Here is a 20480-nt window from a genome sequence, read left to right as displayed (position 1 = left end):
CCTTCAAAATAACTTGTATCTAAGTGTTCTGTGTAACTACTCCACACTTTTTAATGTGAGTCAGGTTTAAGTGCTTGCTTATAAAGGAGGGATTCTTACAAGATGTGTCTCCTTTTAAAGTAACAAAAAGCTGTGGAAGAGCTTTTGCTGATGACCTTAAGGACTCTGTATTGCACTTGCATTAAATATTTTTAGCTGTTAATTTCCTGCCACCTAAGCATTATAGCTAAAGAGTTGGGTTTCTTTTGTTTTAAAGTTTCAATGGACACAAGTGAAAAATAGAAACAATACTATTTCCAGCTTATTTCCACTTTCCTAGATGTACTGAATTTTTCTTCCAACCGACAGAGGCATTATCCATTTTCTGTATGCAGAAATATTTGTTAAATCTGAAGCAAAATGTTTTTAAACTTCTCATTAATTTCCCTTCTTTATAAAATTTTTTAACAAGATGTCAAACTTCATTTGATAGAAGGGTAGAAGTCCCAGACATGGATAGGGTCCTCCAGATTTGGAGAGTAATCTACTAGGTAGAAAAGAGGTATGAATTGTTATTGCTAAATATTTGTCTGTTCTGTCTGGCTTCCTGACTGATGCATGCATCCTTCAACAGAGAGTAGCTCTGAAGCAATCATGTTTTGCTTTTTGTCTTGCTGTTATCTGGGAATTATGGAAGAGTACCGTGGCTGCAGTGGGTGAGAATTTGGGGTGAGGAAGCTGACTATGGTGGAAGATGACTTTTAGTGACATAGTATTAAGGAAAATTATATATTTGTCTAGGATGCCAATTGCCAATCCATGTCCCAAACACATTTATTTTGCTGCTCACGTGGTGCTACTCCAAATTCCAAATACTTTGGGATAAGAGTTGCTTTGAGATAATATAGTATAATCCATACTTGGCCTATTTCAGTTAAAAACTTGTGAACTGATCAGTGCAGTCTAAAAACAAAGTGTCATCTTCAGAGGTGCAATTTAAGTGGTAGGTGACCATTTTATGAAACGTATGTCTTTGTTAAGTTGGGATGATGGAGTGTATACCAAAAAACTTGTAGGTACAAGTGCTGCTGTACTGAAATAATCCTTTAATGTTCAGTTAAAATAGAACACTTCTCTATTGGGGGGAAAAAAATTAGCATCCCGAATTATTGTTATGGACTCAAACATACATGTCTATAAGGGGAAAAAAAGCAATGCCTTCCCTAGCAGATTTTTGTTTAATTTTATTCACTAAGTAAACATAGTTATTTTTCACTCTTGCTTAAGAACTTTTATATTTTGAAACAATTCATGTTAATTCATGTTGCTATACTTAAAAGCACTCTAATTTAATGTAAGATTTCTGGAATAAAATGTGGGGTTTTGGAAGAGAACACAGCTCTGACAAAAATAAGTATTCAACTAGGAAGTAGAACCTGAAATATCCTTATCTCAATGCGTATTTTAACCTGACATTTCTGTTGTAGTAAATGCATCTCTTAAGGCTGCTAAGTTGTTCAAGAGTATTTTCTTTATCTTGTAGTTTTCAGGCTAGCAAATGCTGCCCATGTTAATAATGATACATGTGTGTGTATATATATATACATGCGCACATATATATATCTCTCCTGTGCTTCTCAGTAACAGTGCCCCTGATGACTTCCATGTATGCAGTTTCACACAAGGAAAATATGGAGGGGAGGGTCATGGAGAGTAACTTTTTAAGAACAAAACAATAAACAAGTTTAGAGGCTAGTGTCAGGGAGGTGACAGACTGATGAAGAGCCTGCAATGGAATGGAGGAACATGGTTAAGATAGAACTGGCTGGAACATTTCCATAAGCTGTTTCTTAGAGGCCTTTATTAAAGTCACACATGGTGTCTATATAACAGCATACTTGCTCACTGACATATTCTTCCCATAGTAACGCCTTGTGAAGTATGTGACACAGCCGAGTTTGAGATGGTTTGTACGGGCTTTAGGCAGTCAGAATGTGGAAGATGGTTATGTCTTAGGATGGAGTACAAAATATTACTAGGAAAATAAATGATGGCATTTGCGGATCAGCGTGACTGGCATTTGCGGATCAGCGTGACTGGCATGTATTGGACTTCTGTTACGTTTTATAAGAAGCTGACACTTGCAATGTCTATAGGAGCATGATCTTTTTACATGGTATTTTCCACAAGGTTAATGGTTTTTTACTTTTACCGCAGGTATGGAGGAGGACCAGCTGTTAACCATCTGTATGTTTGTCACACCTGCCAAATAGAGTCTGAAAGAATTGAAAAAAGAAGGAAAAATGAATTGGAAATGTTTATTCGGGTAAAAAAGTAAACACTTATTCATTCTGCTTTTGCACATCACCTGATAATCATGACTTGACCCAAGGTGTTACCAGAACTGCATAGGTGATTCCTGTAACAAATAGATTTTATTAAGTATCTGTATACCTATATAGAATCTCTTCTTTCCTGTTGGCAACAGTAATGTTCTTGTGATTATCCCAGATAACTGTTTCTATGGAAAGGTACTTAGAGAAAATATTGGATGTGTTTCTGAAATTGCTTTTTTATAGTATGGAAACAGAGTGCAGCCACATGAGCAGTTGTTCTTTATACCCTCCCAGTGATCTGTTCTGTGCAATCTGATAAGGGTTAAGTGCAATAATACTGTGCCAGCAAAAAGTTAATCATAATCTTTATCTCTAGTTCTAATTTTAAAAATATCATTAGAGACATAAACAAACATAAATAAGTCAGTGTGAAGTAAAGACCTTAGTATTGTAATGGATCTGTAAAATTAATATCAAGCAGCTACTATATTTTCCATGAGTTAAAGATTATGTGCATGAGTCTGGTAAAATAACTAGTAGTAATGATTTTGTAATTCTTAAACCAAAAATGTGTTTTGAAGTTTTCAGTGAAAGTAAATGCAGAGATATTGGAGTCCCATTTCTGCTATCTTAATTTCATGAGAGGGAGAAAAATAGAATTGCAGCTGTTGTTTCAGTTCTATCTGTGCTTTAATCACAATTCAGAGATTGTGTCAACTTTTCCATATTTTAACTGCTATTTGAACCTTTTAGTAATTGATTTTTCTTTAGTCTGGGTTACCACTGGATAGTAATTATTATTAACAACATTGAGTCAACCTCATTTGCTTTAGCAATCAGTATTTTTCCAGTATAAACAATGATGATATATGCACTGTTGTGCAAGTATTGTTACTGGTTAGACAGAAAATTCTGTTATCCTCTATAAAGATTGCTTTAGAGAATGATTGCAAAACTTACTCTATCTGAAACCTTAAGAAGTTGCATTGATGCTTTAGGTTCATGGCTTAAAGGGGGAAGTATAGCTATATTATTACAGAGCTAAAAGATAATGGTTTTAAAGGTTTAAGTGACTTTTTGCATGTTTCTTAATAACCTTGTGAAAAGGTCTGTAGTCTCTGAAAAATAATAAAATGTTAAACTTCCTGAAATCTTAATTATAAAAGTAGATATATTTTTTTACAGTGATAGAAACAAATTTAGTTACATTTAACCGAGGCTCTTTACTAAGCTGTTTTTTGTAATTTATACAGTCACTTTCATTGCCTTGCAACAGAAACTCAGAAAAACAGGATGTGATGGTTTTTTTTTTTTTTAGTTTTAAAATAGTAGGAACAAAAAATATTGTGTGTTTTTTAAACTGAAGCAAAGAAAAGTCATGAAAAGTCCCAGTGCATTAGTTCACTGTGTCTTGCTTGGAATTGTACTGGCATCTGTTCAAAGTATTAGGGGGAAAACAAACAGATGAAGATACACAAAGAACCTTCCATAAAATTATGGAGCAAATCTTTCAAAAGACTGTTCTATCTTATTTTACAAAACCAAGTTTTCTGCTTTCTTTTGCTACTTGAACGTTCAGCCTTCACAGTAATGATCCAGTAGTGTTTGATGGGTAAGCACTTGTGCTTAAGAAGAACTTGTTGCTGTTTTCAGGAAAAAATAAATAAATTCTCAAGTAAAGAATAAATCATATTTTAATATGAAGGCTACCACTACATCAAAGTCTCACCTTGGGAATTCACCAGTTGTTTACTGTTCTGATGGTCAGTAGTTCTTAAAAATGTTCTGTAGTAGTGTAATACTATGCTGTTAATAATTACAGTGGTTAAAAGAGTTCAGTAATTTTTAAAAAGCGGAAAAACACTGATTCTTTTTCCTTTCAGCTTAATAGAGCATTCCAAGAAGAAGAATCGCCATCAACATTTTACTGCATCAGTATGCAATGGTTCAGAGAATGGGAAGGATTTGTAAAGGGTAAAGACAGTGGTAAGTTGTGCTCCATTTCAAAATATGGGTAATCTCTTCTTTTTTGTTGTCATGTAGTGGTGCTGTTTAACTAAATTGTTTCTGCTTTGGTGTAGAAGGCTGTAGGAAGAACAGGTAAAAAAGGCAACAAAAGTTCTTAAAACGAACATCTAAGACACAGGGTTTTATAGGTTACAAATATATCCAGGAACCAAATCACAGAATATAGTCAAATAATTCACAAGAATGGATAATGGGATAGTTGTGGAAAGAAGGTTGCTTGTTTGCAGGGGTTTGCTGTTAGCAGCAGCAGGAAAATTGGATCTAAGTACAAGGGATAGATTTTGCTGTGCAAACTGATAGATAATGCTACAGCCTCTGGAGGAAAGGTGACCTCACTGTCACAACCTAAACTTACAGATAACTGAGTAACAACTATAATAATATCACTTTAGCCTACTTTAGGTGCCTCTAAAATTTTGAAATGGAAACACTGATAAAATGTTCTACAATCCTGTCTGAGTCTGCTCTAGGACAACTTTGCGAGGGGTAAGATTTAGGATTAATTTGTGTTTTACCTTGCTTCAAGACTTACTGTAATCATGAATGCTTCAAAAAACTTGCTCTTAATTAAAATTCTGATTAGCTTTTAACAACCTAGAACATACTGTTAAGCAGTACAAGAACAAGCAGTAAACAAATGAGCTATTTCTCCTTCCATTTGAAAACAGCACCTCCAACCTGCCATTTGTTTTCAGCTCTCCCAATTTTCATCATCTTTCTGTCACACTAGATCCTCCTGGTCCTATTGATAACACTAAGATTGCAGTAACAAAATGTGGAAATGCTGTGCTAAAACAAGGTAGGTGTCCAATATTGCTGCAGCTTTGGGCTCCTTATGATGTATTTGCTGAAGTTGGAAAATTTATTATGAATTCTGTTTTAAACTCTTATCATAAAATGGCAATCCGTAGTGAATCTGTGTTGTGCTCATTTTTGGGGGAGCAGCTTATTCTTAAAACAGAGAATTAGTATCTGTAATAGACTAATTCAAGTACAGATGAGAGTGTGGAAGGAGGTGTAGAGTAACTTTAAAGTGGTGAAAGTGTGCTTTGGCTCTGTATCACTTGGTTTGATTTGGGTTTTCTTAACGTAAATTGGGAATTCTTGGCTTTTAGATTGTGTCATATATCTGTACGTAGTTATTTGAATCTTGAAACCTAATTTGAATTGAGAACTACTGACACAGGGAAATAAACCACAGTAAGTAAATGTTGTTCCTCATTTTGCTGCAAGTTATTTGCCACTGTACATTGCAAAAACTTCTGTAGCGTGCAAAGATACAGATTTCTTTTGTTATTCTTCAGTCAGATGCTTAATACCATTTATGTAAAATTTATAGGTACAGAGGAAAAAAATTCTAATATGGCCTGCTTTATGAAGACTTTAGACTTCCTGTGAATATTTAAATTCATTGTAGCTCAGCTTAAAAAAAAAAAAGGTACCATTAAGATTAACCTTTATTTAACTGGATTTTTCCCAATTTAGCTTAATGCCGTAGCATACAGTGGACCTACCAATGGCAGTTCACTGGAGGCCACTAGGCCCTGCATAAACCTCACCAATTGTAAAATGTCAAGAGTGTACTTAAAAAAGAATTAGTTCTTGCACTCATGAGTTTTGCAGTACATTTTAATGATTTAAGTGCTAATGTAGAATTCAAATACAAGGTATAAAGTATCTGACTGACGTGTAGCAAAAAAAAAAATCATTTTAGAATCAATAATTAATAGTAAATTAGCCAGTTGTTGACTTAACTTCAGCTACATTGATTCAAACTAGAACTTGGGTAGAAATGAAGACTAAAAGGCCATGGAAAATTTGTCTCAAGTCATGAGAGAAGAGGTGGGAGCGCCGCTAAATAGTGTACAGTATTACATATTTCTGTGATCCAGTGGTCCTGATCCCAGTGTATTAGTTCACTATGCCTGTTCAGTTAAACCTGACCGTTAGAAGAGCTGGAATCTGGATAAGGCAGTGAAGATCTACTCCTGTGCGTACAGAGATGGAGTTGTTTTTTGAGTATCTGAACCTAAATGAGTAAAACTGAGGCATAATGTCATTAGTACTGGCATAGGATCTCCATCATGACTTCCAGATGAAGCTTTGCATGGTTGAGTTAGTGTAGGTAAACAGATGTGCAGCTCTTTGTACCCTTCCTCTTTGGAAACTTTTTATATGTAAAGTACAGCAGTAGGCACACCAGAGCAGGTGGTGAGGACAGAAAAGTATAGGAGGTAGGGGCAGAAGTCCCCTTGTTAGGGCGGGGTTTTTTTTCTTTTGTACTTTTTTTTTAAGTAGGAGGGTGCTGAAATTAGGCTTAACAAGGCAGATTAATGGTATCTAGTAAGGATATTGGGGGGAACCTGCTCCGGGCCGGTTTTTAATGAGTTGCTTAAAGAAGAGGAGGTTTATTCAGATAGAATAGAAATTTGTCCTCTCTGCCTAGGTTAGTGTGAAGAAACCACTTCAACTGTATCAGACAGGATCCTTGTGTTAAAACCTAGAGGGGTGATGTGCTGATGCTCCCTCGCCCTTTGCCACTATAAAAAGTTATGGAAAATTAGAAATGATTGTTGGGTGCTGACCCGAGACAGGAGAGGGACCTCTGGCCAGAGGAATGGAATCATAAGCAAAGACTTTAACCAGTGAACGAAAAGAAATCGGGCTGACCCATCAGTGCTACATACAAGGAGCATTAGAGGGGCTGTTAATGTCCTAATAGTGGTTTCTCTCTGGTGTTCTGAGAATTTCACTGTGGTTCTCATACCTTTTTTTCTTTACTATCAATATTAATTTCTTTGATGAAACAAGAATCTTGTGCCCTTGAACTTTACTGTGTAACTGATGGGACTGCATATCCTTACATTAAGATGAATTGTTGTTTCCTGTGTACCAAGAGCTACCAGCTGTCAGCTTGATTGATAAGTATCTATGATAAACATCTTATCTGAACCTTCATGTGTTTTATGCTTGAGGTGTGTTAAGTACTGGATAGTTTAGAGCAGGTAGTTGTAAGAATCAAGAAGTATAAAGTTAACACAAAATATGTCATTGGGTTTGGTAGATGGTGCAAGATAAAGCACAAATTCAGATTAGGGTTTTAAATGTGAATCTTTTTTTTTTTCTTTTTGTATCTGTTATGGACTTCAAAGAAATCATGAAAGAATTGTTCTAAATAGTAATTAAAATTTTAAAAATGTTTTCAGGTGCAGATTCTGGACAAATATCTGAAGAAACATGGAATTTTCTTCAGTCGATCTATGGTGGAGGTCCAGAGATTATACTCAGACCACCTGTTCCTCCAGTAGAACCTGATATCTTGCAAACGGAGGAGAAGATTGAATTAGAAACTCATGGTCTGTAGCTATTGAGAAAAAGATGAACTTGTAAGGAATCAAGCTTCCTTACAAAATGTCCAAAATACATTCCTAAAGGTTTTATTCTCTTATGTCTGTTGGAGGCACAGCTCACTGGCATTACATTAACTACAGAATAGTAAGTTGAAATATGTATTACAATTTGTTTAAATAGAGGCTGTCTCTCTGTTTTGGAAGGCATGTGGTTTGTACATTTTGGAGTGTTTGGTCAATGGAAAAAATGTAATTTCTGAAGTTTTTGGTATAAGTCAAAATCCTGTTATATACTTAGACTTGAAAAAATGGGGACAAATTTTAGAGATGTTCAATAAGCCTTCTGATTCCTGATTGGGCTTCCGATACCTACAAACTTTTGCCTGTCTTAATTGTACAGTCTTGACAAGCCTAGGTATATGGGGAGTATATTTTAAATGGATTGCAATCAATGACAAAGAAAAAGGATTTTAATTTCCTAAATGCTCAGGAAAAAAATTCTCACTTATTTTGCACTGTAAGTATATGAAATGGGTAGTATATAACATCCAAATACTTACTGTATTTGAATGGATCAAACATTAGTGTAGATTGAATATTGTTTTAGTCAGCAAATGTCATAACTTATTACCTACTAAATTTTACATCTTATTATAGTCTTCTGTATCTCTATAAACCTGGCTAGTGTCTTTAATAGTATATGTGACAAAAAGATTTAGTCTTCTCTAGGGTAATGTTTGAGAGCATGAAGTGTGAAATGTAAAATGATTATGGACATGAGTGATATAAATTTCAGAAATTAAATTGTCTGGTCTCTTGAATTACATTCATAAACAGTTCCATTTGAAGGATTTTATTGTATTGTTAATTTTCATTGGCATGATGACCTATAATGTCAGAAGCTGGATAAAATGTATATATTGTAAAACTTTACTGAATGATTCATATTGGAATGCAGAGTGGCACTTGCTCTTGGTTTTGCCTGATACTGTTACCAAATAAGCAGCATTATTCAAGGCTGGATCAATAAAAAACAAAACAAAACCAAAAACCACTGTGGAATGGGGAGGGGGGAAGCTTTCTTAAACGTTTTTCATTTATTACATCAATACAAAAACTTCTGAAATAATGCTGTGGTACTGCTTTCACACCCATATAACTATATTTCTTGACCACATTATATTTAGGCAATGATGTTGACAGTTCTAACTCCAAAGTAAGAAAATGCTGATGTAACATTCTTCTGGATAATTTTGTATCTAGTATAAAATCAAACTGGTTTTGAACTTTGTAAAGCACTTAAAGCCATTCTGGTTAAAAAGCCACCTATAAGAGTCCTAGAGGAAGTGTCCTCTAAGCTTAAGTACTTGCTAATGTGCTGTGAAGGAGGAGTCAGTTCTGTCTGAATGAAATCCCAGTATTTTCCCCAGCCTACCTGAGAAGAACTAGAGCTAAAAACACAGTAGTGCAAATAAGATGGGTAAATGGACAGCAGTATGAAGCCAGTGACTATATGGCTGGTACATAAGGGAAACATTTTTCAATTTTAAACTGTATCACAGGTAACTCTTGGCCAGCCATTTAAGTTTCTGAACTTGTATGTAAGTGTTCTTTAAATTCCAGAGGAGGTTATGGGACATCAGCAGCTGAGAAGCCTTGCATGTACATAGGTGTAAATGTAAAGAAACAGTGAGCAGAGACTTTTAATGTCCGACAATGCATTTGGACAATTTTATATTAGTAGATAAGGCAACTTGAAGTTAGTATCAAGTTACCTCTGTATGTACAAGGTAAACAAACACATCAGTTACTACTACAGGCTTGTCTTACTGATTAAGGTAAAGTTAACTTGCTTATGAACAGCCAATACTACCTTGCTGACCTTGGCCTGTGGTAGGCTGTTCTAACTTCCCACCTCCATTTTTTGTCCTTTTTTCCTATTAGGGTGACTAAACTAAACCTGGATTTATACTGTCTTATTTTAATTTTTTTTTCCCTGAGGTTTTATCTCATTTAAGCAATTATTAAGGTTCTCTAACATACTAAAGCTAAATGACAATGAATAGGTCTGCATACTTTAGGAATAATTTTTCCTACATGATGCTCTTAATTGGAAACTTGGGAAATATTTTCTTGGTTAAATCACTGTATGGTGATTGGGTTTACCAATTTATTCAATGTTTTCATTAATAATCTGGATGGTGGAACAGACTGCTCCTGTAAAACTTGCAAGAGAAAAAGGGATTGAGTGTTAGGGACATCAGCTTGTTGGGGGAATGAATCAGTTCTTTGCTAAGTATTCTTAGCAGATCAGACTAAGAGTTAAAATCCAGTGATACCAAAACAAAACCTGTTCTGGGCAATAGTAACAAAAGCATCAGATGTGAGGCACAGGAGGTAATTATTCTGCTCTACTTGGTGCTGTGCTTGTTGTGAGATCTCATCTGTACTGTTCCCAATTTTGGATGCTATATGATGATAAATACAAGTTGGGGAGAAGTTATTTCGGAAAAGAGCAATAAGACTCAGCATTGAAAATGAAAGTTGTTTTCTCACTTAAAAGAATGCTGAAGATGCAAGACTTCCAATGTGGAAATAATTGCTGGATAATAGTGAACAATTTTTCCTAGATGAGTAGGAATATTTGCCTCAGCTTTAGCAATGGTGACTTGTGCTGGGTTTAGGTAACCTATTACAAATCTAGAAATCTTCTAGTGGTTTTGTCAGTCTTTCCCACTGGGTGTGTGGGAATCCACAGTCAAACACAGTCTTAAACTGTGATGCACATAGATCAGTAATGAGACACTTTAAACTAGCAGAGTTTGTGAAATGCCTCTGTCATCACGATAAAAAGCATCTTCACACTACAACTGTTTGTCATGCCTTAAAAAAAAGAAATCCTGAGTTTGCAGAGATGAAATAGATGTGTTTGTGTTCAAGACAGACAGTTCCAAAGGGATGACTGTCTTGCTTTTAGCCGTTTGAGAGCTCTACAAAGGATTTTATGCCACAGAAATGGAAGTAGCCTTTTAAAGTAAGACCGTGGGAGAACGCCAGATGGATAGCTTGTGTATGCTGGAGGGAAGGCAACACTTTAGAGTATAGGTAAAGGAGAAGCCTTTACTGCGAAGAGCTGTCTGATTCGCAGCAAAAAAAGAATGCATCTCGGGAAGGGGCTGTGGAAATTATTTTTTTCCATAAGCCTTTCAGAAGACTATTTGTATTCTTTGTTCATTTGTTTCCAGTTGAGGAAGCACAGCAATGTGTTTGGGTGCCAGGGAAGCTGCAATTTCAAGAAGGGAAAAATGCAGTGGAATCCTTGTTTTAGACCTGGGAATCTAGATTTGAGCTGTTAGAAGCCTGCTGTTCAGTCTAGTAACTTTAATCCTCTTTTCTGGAGAAAACTGCATGGAGGTTGTGGGGGACTTACCAGCTCAAAGCTTGATTTCTCTAAATTTTTGAAGTTTTTTTGCAAGTAGTGTAGCTAATTGTTCATCTGAACCCCCAACGTCAAGGAGAGTGCTTCAGATACTATGTGATGTAGCTGAACAGTATTAATTGGAGGGAAAAAGATTAGCGGAAGAGCTATTGAATTGCTTAGTAGTAAAATAAGGCACTTTTATAATACACTTCAGAGGTGAGAGCTAAGTAGTCCATCTGCTTAATAAAGCAAATAAAAATGACCTTGTTAGATGTGAAACTATCCCATGTTATACTTTTACTAACTAAAAGGCCAGTGTCTTCCTTTCCTGTGACTGGAACATTAGGAAATGAAGGAAGTTTTGAAGACAGTTCTGTGATGGTAATTCATTTTTTAACTTGGGTAGTCCAGAAAGCTGTTTCTGTAAGTATAACCTAAATTAGTTCTGTGTCTAGAGATAGATATATAGAGAGATATATATAAATGCACATAATCTATTTCTCCAGTGTCTTAATTGAACTATGGCTGGAGGCACTCAGTAATTATGTTTGGTTCTATGTTGGAATAGTGATCTTGGGTAGATACATCCAATAAAGGTTGGTTTTTGTTTTCAAATAGATAAATGACACTCAATTGACTGCTGTAATGGGTGTCAGCCTTCCCATCAGTAATGGCCTGAAAGTTTGCTAGGTAAGTTAGAGACTTGATACACTGTTCAAAAGCTGTTATCAAGATAAGATGAAAAAGGACAAAAGCTATTTTTATTAATTCATATCAGACAAACTCAGAACCATTTTGATAACTCTGCATATTTTATTTGACCACTATTGTCATTTTCAGCTGTTGAGCTGCCTGAATGCAGCAAAAACATGTTTTAAGGTATCCTCTGATATCTATTTGACAAAAACTGCTGCAGGGTGAGCTCTCTGTGGTGAGACACTATGAACTTGCCAAATGTGAATTCAAGGGAGAACAGCCACACCCATTGTTGCTACATGTCCCTGACAGTGGTAGAGAGATCTGCATTTGAATTTCACTGCTCTGTCTAGATACCGTACTATGACTTGCAAACCTACTATATGCAGCTGGGTCAATGGAAGCTAATTTATTTAGTGTTTTTTATGTAATTAATTTATTTCTTCTCCCTGATGTTATCATATTTGATGTGGAAGTTCTAGTCTGTTTAGCTTTGCTTGGGAGTCACATAGTAATGTAGGAATGCTTACCGTTCTGTTGACAGAGCTATGCCGATAGGAATTAACTTCTGACCAAGCTATCAAAGAAGAGATGTCAGAAGACTGGAGCTAACAAGTAGTAGTGCATTAGTCCCTACTCTGGAGGCTAGATGATAATGTACTTTTAGAAATCTGTCCTTCCAGCAGAATGCAACAGTCAGTGACATCTGAAAGAATTTATATTTAGAGCCTTTTGTAAATTTGTATGGTCCAGTATTTTGCTAAAGAGAGCCCCAGAGCAGGGTAATTTCATATAAGTATCCATTGAGTTAGCAGTATGTCCCACTGACAGTGGGATATCAGCATAAAGTGTTAGAAATATGTTTGGCTATAAAATATATTATGTGGATGAAGCAATTTTAATTTGTGGAGCAAAAGTTAAATATGCCTATCTAGGCCTGAATTTTTCTTATGAAATCTGGTGCAATTTGATGTGCTATGCTAATGCATTATGTAAGAATCCTGCTTTCCAGATTCAAAACTCATATAGCGATTGGCTTTTTCTAACAGAAGATATCCTAGGTTTTCTTAAAAGGACTAAAGCCAAGAAGTTTCTTTCAAGTTAGTATTATAGGCATTTATTTATAATGATACTGCTAACATTTGATTTTTTTAATTGATTGATAGATTATCCTGTTATTAATTATTTAAGTTCATTTGGAAAAGCAAACCTGAGATTTAGAAAATTTACAGGAAAACTTCCAGATTATCTGCTTAAAGGGGCAAGTAGTTTCTTCATATTTGCCATACAATTATTTTATACTGAACTAAGAAAATTCTGTTCCACTTATTCCTTTTGAATTCCCTATATACATCTGGCTTAGTGCAGTCTAAGCAGTTTTCTCACTGAAAACCTTTCAGCTCTTCATTTTGCCCAGGAAATGAGTAAAACAACTAGGCTTTTTCATTCTTCCAAACAGATGGCTTTTCTGGCTTCACTCTATACTTAAGCCATCCAGAGCTGACAATTAGTAGCAGGAAGCAAAATAAGAGTTCTAGATTTCTGAAGTGTCACAAAGACAGACAAATCACTTTCAGTGCTATTTCACAGAAATTATCTGGTTGCAAACAAACTTGATTTATATTAGCCTTCAAAATCTTAGCAGATGAGAAAATAGCCTTGTTCAGTAAAAATTTTTCAAAGGGCTATTCTCACTAACAGTGAAAAGTATAACTTGTTTTCTTGAATATATTCTGTAAAATATATATAGCTTTTTAAAACATGTGACTTGTCTTAAATTAAGAATAGCTTCAGCCTAGCTTACAGCCATTCAACAAGGTGACAAGGCTGTTTCTCCATTAAAAAGTGTGAACACTGCCACACAGTAAGATAAAACATCTGTTTATAATACATTTACTATTACAGATGTTTGCTTACAATAGCAGAGTCATGTCTTTCATAGAAAGCTGGTGTTATTTACTCTATCACAAAACTTTTCTCTCTTCTAAATGTGTGTCAGCTGAGACATGCAGCTAGAAAAAGAAGGCACATTTGTGAGAAACATATCACTGATGTGTCCGATAGGTTTCATGGATCGTTAGTGATACTACATGCCAAGCCACTCGATGACGAGTTTCCTTATATGGGTCGTAGATGGTTATATGTGTGGACTTAAAGAAAATGCAGTAGGAACCTGATCACTCAAATAGGACATCTATGAGATGAATAAGGAAGAAATTTTGTTTTCTGACTTGTTCAAGATTGAGTTGATTAGCTAAAAGGGTAAAATACAAGTTCTGGTTGTTGAAATGAGTGGACACAAGGAAATACAGTTGACACTTGACTTACTGATTATATACCATTTTGAAATGAACTGTCAGTAAAAGAAGTAAAGTTGGAGTAATAGGAATACACTGGTTATTTATGCAGTTTTGATATGCCTTTATGCATACCTTTATGCAATGCTAGTGAATCTCAAATCACTTATTTTTCTTACTAGTTATTTGTTCAGCAGCATGGGAGGTGCAAAAATAAAGCAGTCACCATCCACAAAATGTTTTCATAATATAAACAAAGTTGAGAAGATTTCATTTCCAGATATGCTCCTCCTTTCTCACTTGGAACTTGCAAAGAACTTATTACACATTAAGAACTTTAGTAAGATCAATTTTTGGAATAACTTACCACAGGAAACAGTAAATCTTAAAGTACTTTGAGAAGAATAAAGAGGGCAGAGGAGAGGAGGCGTTTGATTTTTACAAGTAAGAAAAAACTTAGTTCAAAATAAATTGTCAGCTGTCAAAAATGAAAAATAGCAATTTTTGTCTTTTATCTCACAGGACAATGCCAAGAGCTTTTCATTATCATTGTTCGTGAATAGTTTTGCCCAGAAATGAATATTTTTCTAGGTGACTAATTTTGTTCTGTCCTGTGTGTTTTTTAATGTACGTGCTAAAACAAGATGTCCTGGTTACCATGGTGATACACTGCTCCCCGCCCCCCCTTCCCCCGGGTGCCTGTTAAAATGCCAAACCCAAATGAACAGAGATGCAGCACTTGCTCATGCTCTGAATGCATGTTTGTTTCCATCAATGTGCACACCTTCTCTTTAGGACCAGAAGTAAGATTACTTTGAGATTTTCAGCTATAACAAAAGAAATGCACTCCTACATGTCAAAATGCTAATTGATTGGCAGTTATTAATTCAGTGAGACAATATTTTCAATTAAATTTCCAGTCTAGTACTGAGGTTTTTATATTTAGACTGACTGTACAATTTAACTGTAGAAGCAAGAAATAAGACAATTCAGCTATGAACTCTTATTTGGTGTCCCATCTTCTGAATAATTTTCAGTAAGGGAAATGTACTCTCTCTTACCTTGTTTGTTTGTAGTATAATGAATTTGCTTTCCAACCAAGCACGGTAGTGGAGGTAATTTGTCTCTTAAACTAGATCAGTAGCAATCTGAACTTCATGTGTGACCTTGACTTTGCACACTCAAGTGCAGAGGCTAGTCTTCCTGGGCTCTTTCTGTAGATATTGAAAAAGATACAGGTAATGGAAGCACTTTCTGGGCTTCTGCTCTGCAAGCGTCCTCCAGAAGATGTTAAGCTTCCTGATCACACTGTGATTAACCTAAATCTGAAAAGTGCCTGCCCTCCACTCTAGATTTGAGCCCTGAACAGGGATCTCCCCTTTTTAAACTGTCAGTGGTGCTGGTGTCCTCTCCTGTGTGATGGCAATTAGGTTTTAAATAAAAATTCAGTCTTTCATATCCTGTATGAGAGGGCCCTAATCACAGGCTAGGCTTGTCTTTAAAAAACGTTTCTGTTTGGAAAAAAAAATGTTCCTAAAGGCTAGGCAGAAATGTGCCAGGTCTTTTTTTTTTTTATTTAGACACCTACATCTTACTTAAACTTCTAATCTGTGTTTTTCTGGTTTACATTGAACATACTACTTGCTGTTCAGTTTGAGTACCAATAGAGCCCTTTATTGTGGTCTAGGACCTGAACGAATATGCAAGGTACTCAAAACAGTAGCGGGGATATTCCATGACCTGGCACATCTTTACGTAGGGCGTACATAATTGAAAGTATTAATGCAGAATCACTAATACCTGAGCGTGCTCCATACATGTAACAAAGGGAAGCTTCTAAAGGAGAGGGGAAAGGTAGAAGTGATTGTTTGGATAGGAGTTAATAACATCTGTAAGGGGTAAAACTCCTAGAGTAAGCTAGCTAACTCTTAAAGTCAGTGCTGATGTGAACACTCCAGTAAGGTAACTATTAATATGGACTTCAATTTTTCAGTAGCTTTAGGCAAAAACACCTGTGCTCATATAGGTCCAGCTCCCATTCTAATCCCATTTAGTCAAAACTTCCCTGTCTCACATATGTGAAATCTTCCAGAACCTCGAAGTCTCTGGACTGTTGTCTTCTTGAAGCCTGAGTCAAAGTTTATACACTAGAATAATAACATGCTCAAAGTAACTTAAATAAAGCAAATAAAAAAAACCAGTTGCTTGACATATTTTAGACACCAGTATTTCAGTTTTGAAATATAAAACCTCACTCTTGAGCATTAAAAACTAAGTAGAATAATACATTCTGAAAAACAAGGAGCTTCCTTCTTGGTATACTGCTTTTATGTTTAATGAGTTCCAATCTGGAATATTTTTTCTTAATAATGCACCACAGTCTAGCTATCATTTCATATCTACCTGACTGTGAAGCCTCTAGTGAAATTAGAAAAAGCCATGTAAATGGGAATACCTCATGAGCAAGGAGTGGTTATACATTGTACTGAATGTAGCCTAATTAATTTAATTATTAAAAGTAAGTATCAGATCTACTCAACTGCAAAATTTTAGACCAATTTGGGTTAGATTGCCCCTACTTTAAATATACGGGCATAAAATGGAAATGAACTAATAACTTCCTAAATGTGTTTAACTTTTGTAATTGGCAATTTGATTTTTCAACATGGAATATGACATCTTTCAGTAACCAAAGTCAATTCTGCAGTAGTCTGTGTGGGTTATAAGACTCCTAAATTGTCTAATGTACATATCCTTTATCAATGACTGGAGATCGTTCCTTTTAATAAATAGCTATAACTTTGATTTCCCCCTGCCTTGTTCCCACAAAAAACCAAAAGTGCCATAAAAAGGCATTCTAAATTTATGGCTGGAGTAGATTTATTTTGAGTAGATATTAGACCAGATGACCACTTATAATCCTGTGCAATTTACCACAATTGCATATTATTTTTTCAAGTATGATTTTAGTAATTTTTTAATTATTAAATTTGACATGCTGACTTCCATAGCTACTGTAAAGTCTTTGTCCAAGTAGTATTTGTAGTGGAAATATTATTTTAAAACATGCATTTTGTTGTTATATTACTGAATTGATAATATTGTAAATTTTAATAAAAGTGGCAAAAAGCCTGTACAGTCTCTGATGTAAACTGCCTACTGAAGCCACACCTAAATGAGTCAGTACGGTATGTCTTCAGGCAGAATTATTTTTAAGTTTAGACACAAACCAATTTTGCTTATCTAAAGCATTTTGCTTCAGGTAAAAACATTGAAAATGTTTTTTTGTTCTTGATGATCTTAAGGGAAATCTAGCCTTTCTCATATTTGTTCTTTACATATGGAAGCATGGAAAAAAACAAAAAAATTAGAATTTAGGGCTCTCCAGGGAATACAGCAGGCAGAACTGAGCAGCAAAACAGAGGACCTATAACAAAGAAAACATGAAGTGATTCTGTATAAGCAGAATTAAGTATACAGAATTACAGAATATATACAGAATTAAGAATCTGTATAAGCATATTTAAGCAGAAAATAGTTCTTAACACTGTTAAATTTTTTTTTCTTTTAGCTCAGCAAAACTTCCCTCTTATAACTTTAAGTTATTTTCTGTAAGTATCTGTTGATGGAATTTTCTTCTCAAGAATGCAAATGCTTTTTCTTTTTTTCTTTCAGAAATATGTAAATACAAAATCCAAAAGGCCACCTATGAAGTACCTACAAACAAAATTATTGAGATGGCAAAGTAATTAGTGCAGAGACTTCTGACTGTTGTGCTGAGCCAACTCGCATCCAGTCCACGACAGTTTATTAGGTTTTGGCTGCACTGTGGAAGTTGACCCTACTGAACCTAAGCTGTCTTTAGGAAAAGTCTCCCTGCTTTGTCCAGGGCTTACTGTGCGGCCACCCGAGTAATTCCACACAACCAGCCAGTCCAATACAGCTGCCCTTGAGTCAGAACAAATAAGCTTGAGCTGAGCTGAACTCTGGAGATGAATTCAGCTATAATCTTCCTCATCCTGCACGCCCTTTTTAAGAGCCAGTGTAGATCTAGAGCTGTAGCCAAGAACATAAGCCCTGCTTTAACTGAAGTGTTGGGTAGCAAGCAGTAATAGCTTGCTAATGCTGTTCTTGGGGCATGGTGATACCATGAAAGATACCAGAGTAGCTGTCACAGAACTAACCTAGGTGTCCTTAGGATCAACTTCTCAATTGTGCTGAATTGTGAAGAGTCAACTTTGTTAGTCTTTTGTCAGAAAAAAATCACATTCAATTTGCTCTAACAATAGGAGAAGCAATTAAACTATTTCATGGATTGAGATAGGTAGAAACAGCGATGCCGCCACTGAAAGCAAGAGCCGTGTAAACAGCTTCATCAAACCTGGACTTCGCAGTCTTAGGCAGTTCTCTATGCACAAACATCAGCTGAAGTTTCAGTGACATGGAGGGGATATAAAGTATCTCATATCCTGATTTTGTAGAAAGTACTGACTTCGGGGAGGGGGGCTGATCTAGTATTTTTTCACTTGCACCATTATAACATGCTGAAAATCTGTCATTAACACTGTTTTCCCTTGATCAGAGTAGCGGGGGGGTTTTTTGTTTGTTTGTTTGTTTTTTACTACCAACATTGATGAGGCCAGAGAAATTGTTATTGTCCTATAAATGAGCAATACTCAAGGCTGCCCATAATAAATGCAGCTACCAATTATTAGTACAAGATAGATGCTGTAGCACAGAGGAAACTGCAGCTACAAGACTTAGGAATGTGATATAGTTTGGGTGGGGTATATGAGGAGCAACGGAGACTAACTGGAAGTGAAAATGTATTGGAGAAAGCAATGTGGTGCTGCTACGCAGGAGTGTATTCCTTTATACTTGGGAACTGTTTAAAAGTTGCTGTAGGATACTGGGGGAAGGGGCTGCAGGATAGCATGAGTGGATGACAAAGAGATTTTTGAACTGTGGGGACAACAGAGTGGATGTAGAGCCCCAGACAACCAGCTAGCTTCAAATGAAGCAGGTTTCTCCAGGTTTAAATGTAAATTCTCTTGGGTGGAGGTCTTAGTAAACCTGCTTGATCTCAGTCCTTACTACACATGGACTGCTTTTTTCTCCTTTGCATATTGTTATTTTTCCTCTGGAAGGTTAGCTGAGCCAAACTACCCTGTAGATACACAATGGCTGGATTCAATCCAGGGAAAAGCAGGGGGCATGTAGAGGTGGGGCAAGAGCCTGGGGAGTATCCCTTTCATTAGGAGGAACCATTACCTGAAACATCACACCATTAACAACAGTTGCTCTTTGTTATCATCCCATCACTAGACATTATTGCTTCTTAGGCAAAATGGCAGAACATAATATTTAAGTCCTGCTCAGTGAATTCAAGGCAAATCCCGGTGTAGGGTGTGGTTAGACAATACAGTTCAACTGGTTTAATCCTGTTGCCAAAAAGTTACTTCTGCCAAAAGAGGATTGTCTTGTTCCTCCCCTCTACTGGTAACACTCTCTCACCCCTATCTCACATGCTGGCTTTCTTGTCAGCCTCCACAGTGAGCCAATGCAGCTTATTTTATAGCTGAAAACTAACAAACCAGAAACAGGAACAGTTCCTTAGTGGTTTAGGAAGTCCAACAGGTTTACCATGTGTGTAGATGAGCACTAGAGTGGACAGTGGGAAAGACTGTGGGGCAGGGAAGATCGGGGGAAAGAGTGCCGCCTTGTTTTGGCCATCAGATTAGGTCAGCTCTATTCCTCAATTGCACCCTTAAACGGCCTTGGGAATTTGGGGAAAAAAAAAACCCACATCAAAAACCAAAAAACCCAATCAATTTTGCACTGAAGCAGCTGAGAAGAACCCTCAGTTCTACTGTGAAAGCACTAACACTTGTCTGAAATGCAATAATATCTTCAGGAACTGCAGCTGTTTAGCTAAGTGAACATATTTCTAAATGGATTGCAATTCACAACGTTTTAGTGCTTACAGGTGCTCCTGCAGTAACAGAAAAAGCACCATTCCTCTTTCAGATTTGGGCACACAGACAGAAGACGGCATAAGAACAGTGGCATGGATTCAAGAAAAAAATTTCCTTCTCTCTCTTGCGGGATTTCAGTTGTTTTGAATCTGATCGCAGGAGAAGACTTCCAAGTCGGCAAGATGCAGGGAAAAGTGAGAACTGCTTGGGAAAGTGGAAAAGCAATGGAGGGTTTTCTGCAGACTCTGGCATTGCAGAATGAGTGTCTTTGTGACTAGACTTGCAGTTTGGGCAATGAGGATTTTATTAAATCTGCTCTCTTTACAAAAATATCAGTCAGTTGAATTACCATACAGTCAGGACCTACTTTTAAAAGCAACTGAAAATATTATTCAGTA

The 20480-nt window shown here is 36.2% G+C and overlaps 1 protein-coding gene across 8 annotated transcripts in view; it reads left to right on the top strand.

The window, feature by feature from the left end:
• Positions 1–8801, top strand: part of USP33 (ubiquitin specific peptidase 33) — a 44268-nt gene extending 35467 nt beyond the window's left edge. For 2 of the 8 annotated variants that reach the window (XM_072866580.1, XM_072866576.1), the window contains exons 22-25: positions 2197–2305; positions 4199–4301; positions 5074–5142; positions 7550–8800. In XM_072866580.1, the coding sequence (XP_072722681.1) occupies positions 2197–2305; positions 4199–4301; positions 5074–5142; positions 7550–7707 (439 nt within the window). In that variant the 3' untranslated portion in view covers positions 7708–8800. Of the gene's footprint in view, positions 1–2196; positions 2314–4198; positions 4302–5038; positions 5143–7549 lie in introns of those variants that run through there. The other 6 variants (XM_072866581.1, XM_072866577.1, XR_012043262.1 and 3 more) reach the window with 5 other exon arrangements.
• Positions 8802–20480: the final 11679 nt, after the last annotated feature.

This window comes from Ciconia boyciana, chromosome 7, assembly GCF_034638445.1.
Source record: "Ciconia boyciana chromosome 7, ASM3463844v1, whole genome shotgun sequence".
NCBI classification, from domain to species: Eukaryota; Metazoa; Chordata; class Aves; order Ciconiiformes; family Ciconiidae; genus Ciconia; species Ciconia boyciana.
The sequence above is the reverse complement of the archived record's forward strand: the minus strand, read 5'-3'. Positions and strand labels throughout refer to the sequence as shown.